This window comes from Lepidochelys kempii, chromosome 10 (assembly GCF_965140265.1).
Source record: "Lepidochelys kempii isolate rLepKem1 chromosome 10, rLepKem1.hap2, whole genome shotgun sequence".
Lineage (NCBI taxonomy): Eukaryota > Metazoa > Chordata > Testudines > Cheloniidae > Lepidochelys > Lepidochelys kempii.
In genome coordinates, this window is record NC_133265.1 from 41,645,402 (window position 1) to 41,662,734 (window position 17,333).

The 17,333-nt window shown below is 41.3% G+C and overlaps 1 protein-coding gene across 1 annotated transcript in view; it reads left to right on the forward strand.

Moving 5' to 3' along the window:
* The window catches only part of NPTN (neuroplastin), a 103,002-nt gene extending 85,670 nt beyond the window's left edge, over positions 1 to 17,332 (forward strand). The window contains exons 5-8 of the mRNA XM_073363092.1: positions 3,382 to 3,655; positions 14,645 to 14,666; positions 15,508 to 15,584; positions 16,263 to 17,332. Coding sequence (XP_073219193.1) covers positions 3,382 to 3,655; positions 14,645 to 14,666; positions 15,508 to 15,568 — 357 coding nt within the window. The 3' untranslated portion in view covers positions 15,569 to 15,584; positions 16,263 to 17,332. The remainder of the gene's footprint in view (positions 1 to 3,381; positions 3,656 to 14,644; positions 14,667 to 15,507; positions 15,585 to 16,262) is intronic.
* The last annotated feature ends 1 nt before the right edge of the window (position 17,333 follows it).

Genomic DNA, 17,333 nt, shown 5'->3' on the forward strand with positions numbered 1-17,333 from the left:
TTTTCAATACATGAATTTTCTTTTAAATAAATGGCTTTTTTGGCTTTGAAAACATTCTTTATTATTGCATTAAGTAAAAGATACCTTAGCCCCAGAAACCAACAGGCACTGCAAGTCAGCATAGCAAACACAGATTCCTACTAACATTGGAACCATTGCACTTCATTCCCATGCAGGGCACCAAACATTACTGGTTTCAGAGTAACAGCCGTGTTAGTCTGTATTCACAAAAAGAAAAGTAGTACTTGTGGCACCTTAGAGACTAACCAATTTATTTGAGCATAAGCTTTCGTGAACTACAGCTCACGTCATCGGATGCATACTGTGGAAAGTGTAGATCTTTTATACACACAAAGCATGAAAAAATACCTCCCCCCACCCCACTCTCCTGCTGGCAATAGCTTATCTAAAGTGGTCACTCTCCTTACAGTGTGTATGATAATCAAGTTGGGCCATTTCCAGCACAAATCCAGGGTTTAACAAGAACGTCTGGGGCGGGGTTAGGAAAAAACAAGGGGAAATAGGTTACCTTGCATAATGACTTAGCCACTCCCAGTCTCTATTCAAGCCTAAGTTAATTGTATCCAATTTGCAAATGAATTCCAATTCAACAGTTTCTCGCTAGAGTCTGGATTTGAAGTTTTTTTGTTGAAGAATTGCAACTTTCATGTCTGTAATCGCGTGACCAGAGAGATTGAAGTGTTCTCCGACTGGTTTATGAATGTTATAATTCTTGACATCTGATTGTGTCCATTTATTCTTTTACGTAGAGACTGTCCAGTTTGACCAATGTACGTGGCAGAGGGGCATTGCTGGCACATGATGGCATATTTCACATTGGTGGATGTGCAGGTGAATGAGCCTCTGATAGTGTGGCTGATGTCATTAGGCCCTGTGATGGTGTCCCCTGAATAGATATGTGGGCACAGTTGGCAACGGGCTTTGTTGCAAGGATAGGTTCCTGGGTTAGTGGTTCTGTTGTGTGGTATGTGGTTGCTGGTGAGTATTTGCTTCAGGTTGGGGGGCTGTCTGTAGGCAAGGACTGGCCTGTCTCCCAGGATTTGTGAGAGTGTTGGGTTATCCTTCAGGAGCCCCCAACTAAAACCCCTCCAACGCATTATTAAGGATCTACAACCTATCCTGAAGGAAATGCAGGAAATTTCCTGCAGGAAATGGCCCACCTTGATTATCATACACATTGTGAAGAGAGTGGTCACTTTGGATGGGCTATTACCAGCAGGAGAGTGAGTTTGGGGGGGGGGGGGCGGAGGGTGAGAAAACCTGGATTTGTGCTGGAAATGGCCCAACTTGAAGATCACTTTAGATAAGCTATTACCAGCAGGACAGTGGGGTGGGAGGAGGTACTGTTTCATGGTCTCTGTGTGTATATAATGTCTTCTGCAGTTTCCACGGTATGCATCCGATGAAGTGAGCTGTAGCTCACGAAAGCTCATGCTCAAATAAATTGGTTAGTCTCTAAGGTGCCACAAGTACTCCTTTTCTTTTTGCGAAGACAGACTAACACGGCTGTTACTCTGAATACTGGTGAGACTCATCAGCATATTCCTCAGCAGTTTGGGCTCCATTCCTGCAGTCTGAAAGGGAAGACAGAGCGCACGGTACAAACAATGTTGAATGATGATGCCAAATGTGGACAGAAGCACAGGGATTGCTGGGATGTGAAGCGATGCATCACAGGGCATTGGGACAGCACCCAGAATGCCCCTCATCCCCCACCCCCTTCCCAGAAGCCACAGCGCTAGAATGGGAAGAAGTCCTCTGTGGGATAGCTGCCCAGAATGCACCGCTCCCAATGCCACTGCAAGTGCCGCAAATGTGGCCACGCCAGTGTGCTTGCAGCTGACAATGTGGACAGACTGCATCACTCTCTGAGGGCTGGTTTAACTCTCAGCGCTCTACGGGCATGACTACACTTGCAGATGTAGAGCGCTGTTAGTTAAACCAGCCCTCGGAGACCGCAGTAGGGAAAGCACTGCAGTGTGTTCACACTGTCAAGATTCAAGCTCACTGGCTTGGCTACATGAGCAGCTCTTGCAATGGCCACAAAGAGCAGTGCATTGTGGTAGCTATCCCAGCATGCAAGTGGCTGCAACGTGCTTTTCAAATGCGGGGGGTGCGGTGGAGTGTGACGGGGAGTGTGTTGTGTGTACGTGGAGGTAGAGAGACTGGGTTTTTGGGGGGCCGAGAGCATGTCAGCATGTTGTCTTGTAAGTTCAGACAGCAGCAGACCCCTCCTCCCCCTGCCTTGCTCTCTTACAGACAGCATTCCACACTAATGGCTTGCTTTATCCCGGAGCAGATAAGCAGCGGGTTGTCAGAAACGGAGCTTTGAAAGGGGATATCCACATTCCTGCAGCGATTACAAAACAATGACAAGAGTGGCCACTTGACTTAAGGGGATTATGGGACGTTTCCGGAGGCTGATCAGAGCACAGTAATGCAACACCTGGTTCACACTGATGCCGGGGCATTGCAGCCGAGGTACACTAAGTTTTATGCTGCTCCTGGAGGTGGATTACCAGGAGCACTCCAAGTGCAGAGTCCAGGCGCTCTAAGTACCTTGCCAGTGTGGATGGATTGTGAGTTAGGGCGCCCGGGACTGCTTAAATGTGCTCTAACTTGCAAGTGTAGCCAAGCCCTTAGAATTGATGATTGGGACTTGACAATTCCACTGATACACAAGCCAGAAAAGAATTCTGTTTACATGATCATGGCTGTGTTGGTGTTGCAGGTCTGACCGTAGTAAAAAGGAGTGAAAAAAATGTCGATTTTGTCATTGCAATGAGCAAGTCTGCTGATTTAAGGTGCCATTTTTATATTCCTTTCAGAGCAGAACTGCATTTTAAGTGACTGGAGACTGACTTTAGCTTTGTAAATATTTCGGAACTTTTTAAGACTGACCCCTTAAACATTGGACTCAAACTGTTGAATAGTCTGAAGTAACCAGCCTCTTCACTTTTACAAGAATCTCTTTACATTTTCCCACCTAGCACAGTGACTGAATGGAAACTGTATGTTTACTCTGTAATGGTGGGGATGGGGGGGAACACCTGCGGCAGTGAATCTCACTGACTGAGGTTTGCACTATAAGGGCTAAAAATAGCAGTGTAGATGTTCCCTCTGGAGCCCAAGTTTTGAGACCCCTCCACCTTGCCAGTTTTCAGGGTCTGGGCTGCAGCCCAAGCAAGAATGTCTACACTGCTATTTTTAACCCTGTAGCACGACACTGAGTCAGTTGACCTGGGCACCGAGACTTGCTGCCGCAGATTTTTCTTTGCAGTGTAGACATACCCTAACACCTTGTGTCACCTGGGCTTACTCAAAGTTCCCATCCCCCTGTTCCCTTTCTGCTTTTTACAGGAAATCAACAACTCCTCTGGCCGATTCTTCATTACAAATAAAGACAATTACACTGAGCTGAGTATCACAAACCTCCAGATAAGTGAGGATCCCGGCGAGTATGAGTGCAATGCAACCAATCCAATTGGCTCTGCCTCTGCCACCACCATCCTGCGAGTGCGCAGCCACTTGGCCCCTCTCTGGCCCTTCTTGGGGATATTGGCAGAGATTATCATCCTTGTCGTTATCATAGTGGTTTATGAGAAGAGGAAGCGGCCAGATGAAGTCCCAGACGGTAAGAGTGTTCTCAAAGCCACTTGTAAAACTTATGGAACCAGATCAATGGGAGAAAATAAGCACCACAGTCCATGAAGAGTTCTGAAAAGTTCTCATTTGAGCAGCTGTTCTCGCCTCAAATATTAGGCCCTTCACAGTAGCTCTGAAGAATCTGTAAATTAATTCCTAGCTTTGCTTGTCCCTGATTCCTCATGCTATGGAATAGGTAACAGTTATTACTGGATCTTTGAAACGTTCATTGTAAAACTGGTAGTGGTTCCATGGTTCCATCTCTCTTCCCTGCTATAGCTTTTAGATCTGACACTTCAGTTATGCAACATAGGAAAATAAACTGAACCCCCCAAGTCTTTAGTGTGTCCTCCTAAATTTGGCAAGCTATGTTGGATTGAGCAAATTCAGGGATAGGTTTTCATGTCACATTAAAGGGATCTTAATTTTGACTTCAAATGACCATAGGGAGACATTGATTTCATTGTTCTTATAGTCATTCATCAGTTATTTGATATTTAAATAAGACTCTGGTCTCATAATCTGTTTTGCATCCTGGTCTCTGGTGAAAGCATCAGTAATGTTTTTAACAGTGTATTTTATGAGGTTACATAATGTAATTAAGGAATGTTGTGGAAATTTTAGTCTAGCTGTGTCTGCTGGGTTAAATTCCAAGTTGAAAGGAGCTAGGTTATCTGCCTTCCATGCTGGTGGTAAGATTCATTAGTTAATGCATGTACAGTGTTTAGAAAAGGTAGAGTTTTTATTTTATCCTTATTTGAGCTCTTTGCACTATATCTTCCTCTCTTTAAGGAAGAGGGAAAATTTCAGAGAAGCTGGTGTATGAAAGACATACTGGTGAACAGACTTTAACGTAACAAGTAGTTGCTTACAATGTTGTCTGTCAAAAGCCTACCCAAGGAATCCTAGTGAGGAACTTATTGCTCACTATAAGGATGTGATGTTTTCAAGTAATGGATCAGGTGAAGAGGGTGCAGCAGGGAGTGACCATGTCCATATCATAATTCACTATCATTTTATAATACTGGAGAATCCTTCTGGTGTATCAGACAGGTAACACAGTGCTCCTGAGTACTGTAGCTTATGCAACAATAACTACTGTAGCTGAGGCATTACAACAGATTGATTATTCAGTGGTCTTCAAATGTTCACCTATTGGGATGAAAATTTCTGAGCCTAACGGTGAACTTCTTTGCGAAGTTTGAGTGAAAATAGCTCTACCATTTCTGAATAAAACCTTGGAGAACAGAAAGTCTTAATTAAAAAAATTTTTTTTTAATAAACAACCTCATATCAAAACAACAGAGGCTTGTAAGTTTCAATCTGACATGGAGCAAGGTATACCCTGGGTTCTGAGAAAACCTGCTTTGGTTCAGCCAAGTCAGGTGAATGTAAAAATGCCTACAAAGCATGCACAGAGACTTTGCTAAGCTTGTTAGAAATGCACCTAGGGACAAAGTGGTGCACAGTGATGCATACTCGCTGTAGTTATGGGTGACAGTATAAAACTCTAACCTAGTCCCAAGGTGGCTCTCAACCAACCCACAAAACGTTACATTGTGTGCTGATAAACTTTGAATTTTAAAAAACTTCTCCTCCTTACTAGTCTTTTTCTCTGTTTACGAACCTCTCGTTGCTTAGCAGAATATACGCTAGGCTAGGAGTTAGAATAGCCTGTGTTATAGTCTCACCTTTTCCATTGGTGGCTCTTCATAATTCATTGTACTTTTCTACCCTTTATCTAGTGAGGTTACAGAGGAATCTTAACACTTGCAATTTGGCATGGAAAACAGTCCTTACTAAGGAGCAGTGCATGGGTTTATTCCAGAGGAAACTGGTTTTCATTTGGTCAAGTTCCAAGCATTGTAATGACATTATCTTAAACTCATTAACTGTGTACCTAAAATGATGTGTCAACAATTAAGTGTAGTGAACTTAGGCTCCCATGAAGTGTCCTCATTTGGCTTGGCCACTTTTCTCAAATCCCCAAGATCATCTCCTCCAGTAGAGACATTCTGGTAATGATAGGCCAAAGAGTTGAGATTACTGAATTTGCTTGTTTTGTTCGCTATTTTCAAGGCTACTAAGCTCAAAGCCCTCGAGATGCTTCTCTTCTTCTCCCTCTTCCCACTTCCTTTTCTAGGGGAGGAAATTAAATGTAAATGTCTACATGTGTGTGCCATTAAGGTTACCTGGATAAAGGAAATCCAACATCTTGAAATCCACTTGACTTCAAAAACAGTTCTGCGTCAGACGAGTGTCCTGGAGTCCCTTGGCTATTCCTGTGCTTTTACAATCACACCATAAAGTTTTTCGTTGCTGTGGAAAAGACCCTCACAAGTAGGGGAAAGCGACTGTACACACAGTGCTGTCAAATGCACGTTAAAGAAAATGAAAAACCTGGAGAAGCTTTGAGCTTTCAGTTATATTAAGCAAAACATTCCAGGGAGAAGCAATTTTTAAACTGACTGCCCCTTTGAACACTAAAGTCATGAAATGCCAAAGTTAAGGGTGAACTTTAACTGTGCCTTTGTGTGTGCCATTCGCATTGAACTTTCAATTACATCTAAAACCCATGTAGTACCATTCTCCTCTCTACATATCAGTCTATGGAAGTACTAAACAGTGAGCTGTATTTAACCTGCTAAAGAAGAAGTTCATATTAACCATTGTATAGCATATGCCAGAGCATTTTGTAGCATTTCATTAATGCATCTTGCTCTAAATAACACTAATTATATTAACAGCTGGAAACACAACTGTGATCCGTAATCTGCACTGGCTATCAGTTAATTTCCTTGGGGCTGTTTTAAGGTGTTGGTTTTGATCTATGAAGTCCCAAATGACCTGGTTCCTAGCTATCTCTCCCCATGTAATACTACTGCAGCTGTAATCAGTGGAGATGCTTGAGCTATCTATCAGTCCTTCCTGGCTTACCTAAGAGGAGGGTTAGTGGCAGGAGGACCTTTGACTCTGGGATGTGTACTCACCACCAGATCTACCAAAAATCTTTCCACAGACTCTACAAGCTACCTCCTTCCTTGAGCTTTGGCTATTTTATTCAAAAGTTATTTCTCCTCCCCTGGTATCCTGCTGTTAATTGATTTATCTTGTTAGACTGACCTAACACTTGGTAAAGCAACCCACATCCTTACATGTATTTATACCTGCTCGTGTATCTTTTATTTCATACATCTGATGAAGTGGGTTCTAGCCAGTGATGAGCTGCCAAAATCTTAACAACGGGTTCCCTCCTCACCCCACGAGGGGGTCGTTGCCCACCCCCGCCCTCTGGGACTCCTGCCCCATCCAACACCCCCCCACCACGTTCCTTGATGCCCCCACCCCCCAGGACCCCGGCCCCATCCACCCCCCTCTCCTGTCCCCTGACTGCCCCCAGAACCGGGGCAGGAGGGTCTCGTGGGCCACCATACTGGGTGCCCACCCCACCCCTAAGAGCCAGAGGCACCTGCCGGGTGGCGAGGTGGGGAGTCCTGGAGGAAGCATCTGGCAGGAAGCATTCGGCAGGTCCCTCTGGCTCCTAGGGGCGGGGGTGCGTAGCTGGGGGGGAGCAGGGGGAGTGGCTGCTCCCCCACTGATCACATCAAAAGTGGCGCCTTAGGTGCTGACTCCCTAGGTGCTCCGGGGCTGGAGCACCCACAGGGAAAATTCGGTGGGTACAGAGCACTCACCGGCAGCTCCCCACTCCGTGCCCGGCCCCGGATCACCTCACCTCCGCTCCTCCTCCTCCGCTGAAGGCGCTGCCCCACTCTGCTTCTCCGCCCCAGACTTCCCGCGAATCAACTCTTTGGCGGGAAGCCTGCGGGGGCGGAAAAGCAGGTGGTGGCTTCACCACTCAGGCCGAGGATGGTGGAGATGAGCTGGTGCGGGGAGCGGTTCCCCTGGCCCGCCCTCCCCCCCCTCGGGGTTACTTGCTGTGGCGCAGGTGGCCCTCCCGCCCCAGCTCACCTCCGCCTCCCTGGGCCTGAGCGGGAAGCCACGGCCTGCTTCTCAGCCTGCCCCAGTTTCCTGCGCAAACAGCTGATTCGAGGGAAGCCTTGGGGGCGGGGGTGGAGAAGCAGAGTGGGGCGGTGCGTTCAGGGGAGGAGGCGCAGCGGAGGTGAGCTGGGGCCGGGGGTGGGGCGGCACCCACCAAATTTTCCCCTTGGGTGCTCCAGGGCTGGAGCACCCATGGAGTCGGCGCCTAAGGCGCCACTTTTGGCCAGTTAAATTTAGAAGCCCTTTTAGAACCGGTTGTCCCTTGCGGTTCTAGCGAACCGGTGCAAACCGGCTCCAGCTCACCACTGGTTCTAGCCCATGAAAGCTTATGCCCAAATAAATTTGTTAGTCTCTAAGGAACCACAAGAACTCCTCGTTTTTTATTCCTAACAAAGAGATTTTCTTGTGGAGTGGCAATTAGGAGAGGCAGTCAGGAGAACACTTGAATGGAATTACATGGCCATTTGTGTCTTAACTTGAGACCTGTATGCTCATAGGTCATTAAGATCTATCCAGACAATTTAGTCTGCTCCAAGCTACCTACTTTGGCTTATCAAGTGGCTGCTAGTAGTAAACAGTCTGAGTGACACAGCACACACAATTTTCATCTATAGCCTAACTTTCTGGTATACTCCATCCCAGTTCAGAGCCCCCTGAAGGCAGGCTTTGCGGGAGGAGGGGAGATCTGTGTCCAGTCTCCTCTTCTTTTAAAGATCCCCAAGGCTTTTTAGTAACCTGCTGGACTGTTTCTGTAAGCAGATCTCAGGAATGTGAATCTCTCCATAATACATCTCTATGACTGAATGCAAATGAGACCTCTCATGATCTTTATCAGGGAGAAGGAAACTTCATTTTTTTTCTCCACTAGATTATTTCCAGTTACACAGAAACTCAACAGGGCCAAATTCCAGCAACTTTCTTTTTCTAAGGCACAAAGACCGCCACACAGCTGGAGCAGGATTACTTCAATGTCTTGAATGCTCCTATTAGTTCAAAAGGGGTATATCATAAACTGCCTCCTTTTCATTACCCCCAGCCCAGTTTCATCTTTCAGAAATCAGCAGCCTCTTCCCAGACGATAGGAGTAAAAGAGTGTACTTGATATTTAGTTCTTCAGAGGCCTGGAAAGTTATGCCACATACTGTATCTTAAGAGTCTAAACCAGCTTGTGAAACAGCATACATTCAAGATACCTCAGCTCAACTCTGACTCTGATGGACAAGGAATGGGGGCAGGGAGCATCATTGCTGAAAAGGATGATTTGGTGCTCTTCCCCACACTGGCTACTTGATGAACAAGGAAGACTCACCCCATAGCCTGTAAATGGTGTTGCCAGGATGCACACATGCAGGTGTGGTGCTGGTACTAAAACACACAAAACTCACTCCATAAACAGGAGAGGGCAGTCTTTAACTCTGGCATTTCCTGACTTGAGTTCCTGTGTATTCAGCCTCAGTACTGCATGAACATAGCTTTTAGCGTTCAATTTAATCATGTCTCCCATTCCAAGGAAAAGGGGAAGACAATAGTGTAAAGCTCTTTTGTTAGTATTTCTTTCCTGACATACTCAAGTTGCTCACCTTTTTGCTGCTGATGTGTAGCAGAAAGAGGAAAACCAGTCTCTGAATCCAGTGAAAACTGTATTCCCAACTGGAAATGTGAATAGTGTCTGAGTTCTTACAATTTTTGCTGTAGTGCCTTGTAGTGAACACTTCATTTATTTGCTTGCTAAATGAATCCCTTGCTTTCACTTGTGTGCTGGAGGGAGGGAGAGACTGTGCTTTGACCCCCTTCATAATTTTTAAAGAAAAACCCAACCTTGCTTCCCCCATGACACACCAATGCATTTCTTTTTGTAAACAGCTGTCAGGGTTCATAGGCTCTGATACAGTAGTTGAATAGTGTGCAGCTTTCAACATCAGGAGCTGTTCAAAAGTCACATATCAAGTCCAGGCCAAGAGTGCTGTCCCTTCACTGCATGTAGGACCAAAAGTTTTCAGTGAGGCAGTGCTGATTCATTTTGCTCAGCACATATGTTGGTTGGTGGGCATTTTACAATGAAAGGAGGCAAATAGCTCTCTCCCCCCTCCCCCTGGTAGTTTAAGCTGCTTAATTTTTTGAGACTGTAATGACAGTCCTAGAAATCAGCCATTGTGACCCCTGTAATATTTTAAAGGCTCTTAAATGAAGAAAGTTCTTTTATTTAGCAAATCACTTTTTAAGAGGGTGTGTTCTTGGGTAAGTAGAAAGTAAAAACTTGTTGGTTACATTCCTACCAAAGATTGTAGCAAGTGAACAGTTTTTACTTCCAAATCCATTTTCTACATATTCTTTAGTTTAAAGCCAAGAAATAACTTAGTTATTATAACATGTGTCTTCTCTTTCTTCCCTTTTCATTTGTCAGCTTAATCAGAAGTAAACTATTTCCATAAATGTTTCTGCTCCAGCGGTGCAGCAGTTCCATTTCATTACCCCAAGTTTTTTCTAATACTCATTTTTCTTGCTTTTCTATGGTACTGCTATTACTGTAAGTAGTAATTTAAAGAACAATATGTTTATTTCACTAAAATGGTTTATCTTGTTACAATTTTTTTTATTTTTCTACTACTCTTCACCTTTCTCCCCCACACTTAACCTCACCAAGGAGAGCAAACTGTCCGACACAAACTGTAAAAATGCATAGGTGTTAACTATACCTGCAACTGAGGATTACTATAGCATAGTGACAGCCAAATGGCATCACTTCTCAGGCGGCTTTGCCCTTTAGCACCGTATAGGTTTGTTAGATACTATTATAGGAACAGAATTCATTATACGCCTGATTTGACCACTCTTGGCCATATGTTTTGTTATAAATCTATATTTATGCCTACATTCCATTTCAGATTGTTTGCTTTTTTGGTACATGAACTCTTCACTAATATGCACGTTTTATGCAGCCCATGAGTCCCTTATCCCATTTTCCTACTGGTCATGTAGCATGATAGAAAAATAGCATTAAAACCATTCCTATTGCAAATTTGGGACTTAGTGGTTATAAATGTTGCCTCTAAATCTTTGTGTATAACAAAAGCCCTTGACAGTTAATAAGAAGGGTTTTAACTCACAGCTCTTCTAAAGCTTGCATATCTCCAAAAAATTACTAGTTTTTAAGAACACAGTATCATCCTGCATTTTGGAAGTCATCAGATCATCTTGAATACTGATCGTGCTTTTTGGGAACCTGAAGAATAAAATACAAAAACTTAATATTGGACAAATAAAGTCTAAAACTCTCCTCACTGATAAAGTTCTCTGGAAGTAGAATGTTCAAATTTCCCTTGAGATTGTTTTGCTTTTATTTCTCTTTCTGGAGAGGCAAAATATTAAACTAGCTTTACACTTAGGTGCTGGTTTTTGTAGCAATTTTACAGAGCTGCTATAAAGTGTTATAAGCAGTTCCATTATAAAACCAGACTTCCAAGTGGCTTAGACTGGCCATTTTAAAAGAAGGGGAAAAAAAAAGTCCTTGAGTTGAAATTTGGCATAAGCCTGGGCCGTGAGTATTTAGCTGAAGTGGGGTAAGCGAGCAGAATTGACTGCTGCTGCCCTGTGACTCTAGTCTATCTGGCAAATGTTCATTTCTTATGCTGCTGCTTCTCTCTGAAACTTCACTTCAGTGAAACATTGAACTGAGACTTACATTAGGTAAAGGGATATTCAGCAGCAAAATGGACTTTGGGGGAGAAAAATATTTACTTATGCTGTAAACTTTTTTTTTAAATCCACTTCTGAAAATTAGTTCTCAATGACCCCGGGAGTAATTTAAAAAAAAAAAAAAAGTTATTCCTACTAGGAAACTAGATACTGAGCACATCAGAAATGTTAAATTTATGATGTCCATGTTACAGTAGCATCATAACGGGCCACACAAAGTATTAATCCAGGACAAAAAATGGTGGTATAGTGTGATTGTTCCAAAGGACCCAAATTCTGTGCCGTTAACATACTTCCCTTAAACACACACAATAACTGGGTAATATGAGAAATTAAATGAAAAAAGTAGAATTAGAATTAAATTAATGTTGACAGTGACAAGCAAGGAAATTAGAGCTGAATGGTATTAGTTTCTCTACTCATCCTGCATACTACAAATGACCCCAAACACTGTTAGCCATGTACACTGCAATGTGAAGGAGGGCTAGTTAAGTATAGATACTAGAGGTTGTAAACTTTTCAGTTTCGGAATACACTATTTCAGGGCAATGTTAAGCAGATAATCACTTTACCTACAAGCAAGGTTTGTTGTTAATCTTGCATTATATAAACAATGATTCACAGAATCTGCCGATCCTCCAGATTAAAAAGCAAATTCCTAAAGAGTGAGGGGTGTAGTGCAGTTAGCTTGTACAACTGAAGACTGAGCCACAGTATTTCAAGAGCCTAGCACAGTACTGATCATCTGCACACATTTGAATGGAATGAAGAGACATGTTCACATCTTCTCTGACTATTGGTTTCAAATACTAGTGAGTTAGAGACAGTCAGTTACTAGAGCAGGCCATCTGGCATGAGGGATTTGGGTTATATTGATATTTATCGGTTACTATGACTTCTTTTTTTTCCCCCCTCAATTGCATCATACCCTTAAAAAAATGGTGGTAAGTGAGAGATCTGCATGCTTTGGAGTTTGTTAATCTCCGCTTCAGTCTATACGATGCACAGTTCATAATGTTAACACTTTTCTTAAAGTTTCTTCATTCACGTTCACAACTAATTTGGATTTCAGTTTGCTGTTTTTAATCTTGATTTACTCTTAATTTTGTACTTATTTTTCTGTAGTTCTGTCCCCCCCGGGGCGATTTTTTCATTAGGGTTTTGGTCTTTTGTCTGTACTGTATTGTACTGTACTGGGGAAGATTTTGTAGCAGTTAAATGGCTGACCAAGAAGCTAGTGACATACAAAGGCATTTTCTTTCATTTTGTTTTATATTGAACCTATAGAATTTAGATGGGTGGTGGGAGGAAGCTATCAGTCTCCAAATTTATGCTTAACTGTAACTATTCTTACAGGCACAGCTCCTATAGTTATTAGATCTTTGCTAGGACAAGACCCACTGGTAGCCTTTGTAAGTCAGAAAAATGTTAGACTAACAAAACTATTCATCTGGAATCTGCATCCATGCTATATGTATTTTAGTTAAGATCACAGAATGGTTACCATAACAAGAGATGGCTTGCATCCTATTAGTATAGTTTTATGTTTCTGAAGTCTAACAAAACTCCCAGAGATGTTCATTATATTGGTAGAAGGCTGAGATGACAGTCTTGAAGTAGAATGTCTGCTTTCATATGGCATTACTAACCAATACTAATCCTTACAAAAAACAAAACCTAAGGACTCACTGATGTCTGTCCGATTCCATTAAAAGGTTCCCAAATAGTGTGTAGTTTAGTTTGTAGAGTATGTAGCATCATCTGTTTTGAAATCTTTTAGGAATTGAAGATGTTTGTGGAGGCAGGACTTAGTTTTATTCTACTGTGCTTTGTGTTTCAGTTCCTGGATGTGTCTCTGTATAGATCCACTGTATATACAGCACATTGATGTCTGGTTGTCCTTACTAGTCCTAGTTTTCTCTGTACCGTGTCTTGATAGTGTATTGTTGCTAGTGATGGACTTCTGTGGACACTGGTGTATCGCTAGTGTGTTACTTTGGTTGCAAAGCTGTTGGTTTGTGGTTAGTTCTTTATTTTTTTGAAATATTTTTTTGTTCCAGTCACTGTTTGTGCTGGCAGTGGCTTTGCCTATCCGTTGCCTTGAAGGTACAGGTGGAGTAATGTCCTATTTTTGACAGACATTACTCCTAGTGTGTGCTCATGCAGATGCCTACACTGTTAAGACTGTAATTTCCATAACTGCTTCATGTGCACTAAGCCCCCTTGTGGAATCCTGCTGAGAGTTTCTTAAAGGAGTCAGTGAAAAAAATCATCAAACCTTTTAAAAAAAAAAAAAAAAGTTGAGATGCTTAAAACAATGGATTAGCAATTGCTCCCCAACAGTAGTTCTACAAGGAGCAGTAACACAACTTTGTGGATTAATTTTTATGACACTGTGTACCCAATTACTATTCTCTATAGTGCAGCCTGAGGGCAAAATAAGGCATTTATAAATCCTAAAGAATAAAATGTTAATGAAAGCATATGTTGAAACATCACAAATTATTTGATTTTTTTCCAATTTCTAAATGATATATAACTTTTTTCTGGTGTTTTTGCCAAGAGACACAGGCAGATCAGAGCTGTCAGTCTGCTGTAGCTGAAGTCTGTTGTCTCTAGGGGAGTTGCAACACCATTTAACTTTTCCTGGTATTTTACATGAGTCTTGTCCTGATACACACATGCACAGTGCTTGCTGCTATGCAAGGGACTGCACTTGTTTATAACGTCACATTAAAATATTGCTGCTTCTACCTCCCCCAAAACTGGTTCAATGTGAATCTGGAAAAATGGAATATGAAATAGGTTGTATAATCCTTGGGGGAGAAGAGATGGTATATACCTTTTGCGTATATACTGCTACTTGTCCATCAAGAGTTGACGAATGTGTATTTAAAAACAAAGTTAATGCAAGAAAACAAACAGCAGGATTTTACAACTGAAATGTTGGTTTGTCTTCTCATCTAATTTATAAGATTGAACCACTGGAACTTGGGGACAAGATGAGTATGACCATATTGCAACAATCTGTCCGCTACAGTTGCAGTTCTTCATGACGAGCATTCAAAGTGTTAACTCAAACCATTGAAACAACATACTTGCCATTTAAAACTTGAATCCAGAAAAATAACTTCATGAACCTTTGCACTACCAAGTGGAATGGCCTTTAATGCATAATAGATCAATTTGCTGTTCACTGTCGAGCTAGAGTTTAATATAGAACCTGACTGCACTCTTTCCTTCCTTTGTCTTTCATTGGATCACAATGGAACTCTTGCTGCAGACGACGAACCAGCTGGGCCAATGTAAGTACTTTTATCTGAATTTCTTAAGATAGTTTTATCTAGTTCAGTCACTATTACTAAATTTGTAGCCTAAAATTGCTTAGTTGAAGAGCTTGATGGCTTACGGGATTTTGTAGTGCATGAAACCTAGATTTAGGTATGATAGCAATTACTATTTGTATTGTAGTACTCAGTTTCTGATGGGGATTGGAGTATTGTGCTAGATGGTATTTAAGCAAATAAGAAAATACTTCCTGCCCCAAAGAGCCTGTGGGTTAAGGCCATCTACTTTAGTGTTCCTTCCCAGGCCAGGAAAAGCTATACAAATTCAAGTGGATGCGAGAGGTATGAAGGGCTTAGTCACACAGCTTGACAAATACAGGAAAAATATTTGCAAATATCCTTACTAATAAAACCTGCTGATTTTCACTGGTATTTGTGCCCCCAACGCTTTTTCTTGCTTATTCATGACCATTTGGATGAGGGAGATTATATTTGCAAGAACCTTCCTGCAAAAGCAAGTGTCAGTGGAAGCAAATATTCACAAGATTATTCAAGACAGAAGAGCTCTCCTGGCCCTTACCTTGAATGACTTAGAGAGACATGGTGGGTGAGGTAATATCTTTTATTAGACCAACTTCTGTTGGTGAGGGACAAGCTTGTGTGCTCTGTATAAGCTCGAAAGCTTGTCTCTCTCACCAACAGAAACTGGTCCAATAAAAGGTATTACTTCACCCATCTTGTCTTTGTAATGTTCTGGGACCACCATGGCTACAACACTGCATACTGTGAGTGACTTGTCTCTTAACCACGCTGCTGTTACATTTTCAACAATTTTGATGTGACTTTTTTCTCTCTAAAGGAAAAGCAACTCTACAAACAATCACAAAGATAAAAACTTACGCCAGAGAAACACAAATTAAAAATAATGCGTGTAATGTAAGTATGACTTTAGATGTTTAAAAAATATTCTTACTATTTAAGCACTTCTATTCTTTCAGTAAGGTGTAACTAAAAATGTAAAGAATAATCAAAAAATACTGATCGAACAAGCCATGTGTAGGTATTTCAGTGAATTGCAAAGCTATCTGAAACTGTTTTGAATAAAGAAAAGGAGTACTTGTGGCACCTTAGAGACTAACCAATTTATTTGAGCATGATGCTTTGAATAAAGCATCATTTCTACTGAACTCTTCCATACACTGCTGAAAAGGATACACTACCCAAGAATTTTTATAAAAGATCCCTGCCATAATAGGTTAGGCACAGTAGTTAGTGCATATTCACAGAACTCTAGTCAAATTCTAACATGATTCTTACCTGTGCAGCACTTATGGCTTCAGCAGCAAAGTAAATCTTAACACAAGCACACCCACCCACCCTGAAGGATAATTTCTGCAGATTTTATACCATAAAAGTGAATTTGCTTGCTAGGTGTAAGCAGTTCTAGGATATGGTATGAAACTGATGTTTTTAGGTTGAATCAAAAATAGACCAGCCTTTATCTTAATAGCAAATCTGACAGCAGTTTTATGATGTGCATTATGGCATACTGTAATCAGGGTGGCATTAATCATTGACTAATACCTTTTGTTCTCAATTCTTTTTTTCCCACAGAGCTTTAAGTTTCTGAGAGACTGATGGCAATATAACCTGCTAAATTAATGGTTGGAACTCTTGGTTCTAGAACTCCAGTTCTATTTGATTTTTCCTTTCAAGTGAGCAACAATATGACTATCTATAAAAGCATGCCTTATTTAGCCTGTCCTGTAAGGATGACGTATCCAGACACATTTTAACAATGCTTCAGTGTAGAAGGTGTAAACTATTTTGGGCTTGATGTGCTGTGAATGTTGCTTTTTTCCTTTATGGTATATAAACATTAGAAGTAAGGTCAAATCATGCATGCGCCATTTTTTACTTTCTTAATGTAGCTCTTAAATTGGCAAAGCTCTAAAATGCACTGCTGCCATCTAGTGATAACTTTTTGTAAAGTACAGCAAAACCTAAAAATATATACCGTATATATTTATATTTTTGGGGAAGAGGAAAACCAAAATACAGTAAGTGTTTCATTTTTAAATTGCTGATATTCATTCCTTATATTGTATGTCTGAGAGATGAGAGAATTATACTGTTCTGGTACTTAAAGAGGAGTAATATAAATTGAAATTATTTTAAGGGCTTAACCTATATAGAAAGATTTGGGTGTCCTATAATCAAAGACTTTAAAAGCTGGAACAGTCCAACAGGTGGTGATGAACTGTAGTACAAACTTCAGTTTATAAATATATATGATGGCTTTTTAAGTGATTTTTTTTTGTTTGTTTGTTAAATCATGTAAATTCTCAAATCCTTTTGCACTGATGTGTTCAACATATTCTTGTACATTCAATTCAGGCAACTTTTATAATTTACTTTTTTGTTTTAAATGACGTTGAAATGTTACAGCATGGTGATATTCTATGCAACTAGTAATACTCTTCAGTTTGACACTGTAATTTCTCATGTTGATTTAAAGATTGATTGTAGAATTAGACCTTACAGGGTTCTCATGCCGTGCATAACTGTAGATGCATGAACTTGTGTTCTGTGTATTTGTTCAAGTGCAATGATGTATAAAAAGTGGATTCACCTGTTTTTAAAAATAAAACACTGACCAAAAAAAATCAGATTTTCTCAAATTTG